This window comes from Solanum stenotomum, chromosome 11 (assembly GCF_019186545.1).
Source record: "Solanum stenotomum isolate F172 chromosome 11, ASM1918654v1, whole genome shotgun sequence".
NCBI classification, from domain to species: Eukaryota; Viridiplantae; Streptophyta; class Magnoliopsida; order Solanales; family Solanaceae; genus Solanum; species Solanum stenotomum.
In genome coordinates this window covers 14,520,285-14,523,111 of record NC_064292.1, presented here as the reverse complement: position 1 = coordinate 14,523,111, position 2,827 = coordinate 14,520,285, and the positions used below count along the sequence as shown (strand labels likewise).

The 2,827-nt window shown below is 27.3% G+C and overlaps 1 protein-coding gene across 1 annotated transcript; it reads right to left on the bottom strand.

The window, feature by feature from the left end:
• Window positions 1-454: 454 nt before the first annotated feature.
• Window positions 455-2,578, bottom strand: LOC125845681 (basic leucine zipper 34-like). The gene is made up of 4 exons (XM_049525223.1): window positions 2,403-2,578; window positions 2,066-2,159; window positions 1,079-1,205; window positions 455-660 (listed from the first exon to the last, which is right to left on the bottom strand). Exons 1-4 carry the CDS (start codon window positions 2,576-2,578, stop codon window positions 455-457), a joined length of 603 nt encoding a protein of 200 aa, XP_049381180.1.
• Window positions 2,579-2,827: the final 249 nt, after the last annotated feature.

Genomic DNA, 2,827 nt, shown 5'->3' with positions numbered 1-2,827 from the left:
GTCAACTGTTCAAGTTTCAAAAGCTTCAAGACACGAAAACTTGTACAAACACCAAACAACAACTAGGTTATCGAGGTGTCAGTCCCAACATGTCATAAACGACTTTAGGTCACTACGAAAACACTATAAACATTGAAAAGAAGGCATTTATACAAATATGACTTGGAGGGTCATTATATAAGTCAACTTAAGTAGATGATATAGAAAAATTCTAGATTCTAAAATTCATTTAAATTAAAACTCAGTTTCAAATATTAGGAATTAAGAGATTCATAAAAAAACAAGTATATAACATTATTTTCGATAGTTTCAATAATGAAAATTTGACACTTCTTAAATTGCACAACAAAAATTCATAACTTCAACACCCTTCACCCATCCCCCAAATCCAACACCCCCTAAAGAAAAGGAATAATCCAAGAAAGATAAGTAGTCACAATATTTGTTGACGAGTTCACATATTGTCATTCTTGGATGGGGAAAAGTTGATGTTGTCTAAGTTGAGATACTGATCCACGTCTATATCTGCAGCTAATTCTGAGGCATCATGATCATAAGAGTGAAAACTTTGTCCCTCAATTTCCATATTCTCTTCAGCTTCTTGAGTCTTTGCAAGTTCCTTAAGCCTCTTCAATTCAACTTTCAACTCTTCAGTTTGCACTGCAATCGATGCAATTGAAGTAAAGATTTTAAGCTTATGAATTTTTTACTTTAGCTTGATAATGTTTTTACTTACTAGGATATATATACAAAATAAATGTATAAGATTTGAATCAAATCTATTGAGTTTGCCTAAAAATGCAACAAATATTCTCTCTATTACAAAGAAATTTTTGGTACGTAATCAATAAAGGAAAAAAATGAAAACAACTTAAGCATGCAAGATCTTATTTACGATACAAAGCAATTTCTACATTACATTATGAGAAAGTTCATCTGTTATTAGCTTACGTAATAATCTCATCATTACTAATCACTACATAATAATTTTTTAAAATTTAATTATCACGTGAATAATATCTATATATAATTTCTGCATAAATATAATTAATGAGAAAGAAGATATATATGTAAATACCTGCACGTAAATTAGATTTGTTACTGTGGCAATCCAATTGTTGTTGCAATATTTTATTCTCTAGCTGCAACTTCTTTTTACTGTCTTTTGCATTTTCCATTATTGGTCGCATCAAAGCTATTGTATCCTGCACCATTACACATAAGAAACAAATTATTATCATAAATTATTGTGAAACAATCAATCTATTGATATTGAAGAACCCTAAAGACTCGTATGCACCTCGAGCGAATCATGCTACTTAGCGAAACATCATTATTTTTTTTGTCTGAACATCATTAATTTTATTTATTTATGGTGAAACATAAGAAAGAAAAAATAATTATACATAATTAGGTATGCATAATCTAATGTATCGGAAACAACATTCCTACATTACAAGGATAGGATTAACGCATGTGTATTTTGTATACTTTTTTGAGATTCTATTTGTGTGCTTATATTGGATATGTTATTTTAATTAGTACGCTTGGTTGAGTCAATAATTCAATTTCTATCCAAGTATGATCACATATTGTAAAATATAAATGTATTCACTTAATTTCTCATTTAACAAATGAGGTTTGAAACAACATTATTTTAATTAAGATTTATTCTTTTGAGTTTTACTCTTTTTTTTTTTTTTAAAATCTTAGAATTGTGAATTCAAATATAACCTCAAATTAAACATTAAATATGAAAGTGTATGTAATAAATCAACTCGTGTCATTGTACATGATTTATGTCCAATGCCCTAGAAGCAATTATCAAAAAATTAGATTTAGATAACTCATAAAATATAATTATATATTAATAAATTTGAGTATCAATTAATATGTTTCATCTATTATTGTGATTTTTTTTATTTTCTTATTTTTTAAATGCTAGAATTATCTAAAAACAAATTTGTACATATCGTTGAGTGTTAACAAAATCAACAAAGAAAAAAAATCAAATAAAGAATCAAGAAAATATTCGATTAAAAAGTTTTGATCTTGATTTTATTACCTGAAGATGTTTGACCTCTTTTTCCAATTTAGTTGTGTATTCAACCTTCCTCATCCTGGCCCTTTGAGCAGACAATCGATTTGACATCCTTCTACTATCAAAGTCGCATGATTCCATAAGCAATAAAAAATTATTCAATATTAATAAATGCAAATGTTAGTAAAATAAAGGCAAATTTAATTTATGACACAACTAGAGAATAATTAATTTCTAATGAAATCTGTTGAAAATTGACTTGTTGATATCATTTTCAAAAGACTTTTCATCAAAAATTAAAAAAAAAAAATCACATTCTTTCAAAGTAGAGTCAATGAAAAAAAAACTTATATGCATATACCTTCTCAACTTATTCAAGTCCACATTGGGGTCTACTTGACCATCTTTGAGTTCAGAATTCATCACCTCTTCCATGGTTGAAATCTTGTTAATTGATTCATATTCAGGAGTTTTAAGAGATAAATCTAAATTTGGCTCATCAAATCCTTTTCGTTTCTCATTCTTTTTTCCTTCCATAAATTTTGTTGAATTACCTAAGGAATAGTGAAGAAAAATCCCAAAAGAAAAAAAAATTAGAAGAAAAAAAAGAAAATTAACAAAGAATGTAAATAGTGAAGTGCATGAACTAATATATGTATACCTCTAATAGAAGAATGATTCTTTAGATTTTATGTGAGACTGTAAAGTTATAACTAGATAGCCTTATATAGAGGCTGAAGATTGTTTTTTTTACTTGGACAGTCAGTCATACAATAAATTAGATTT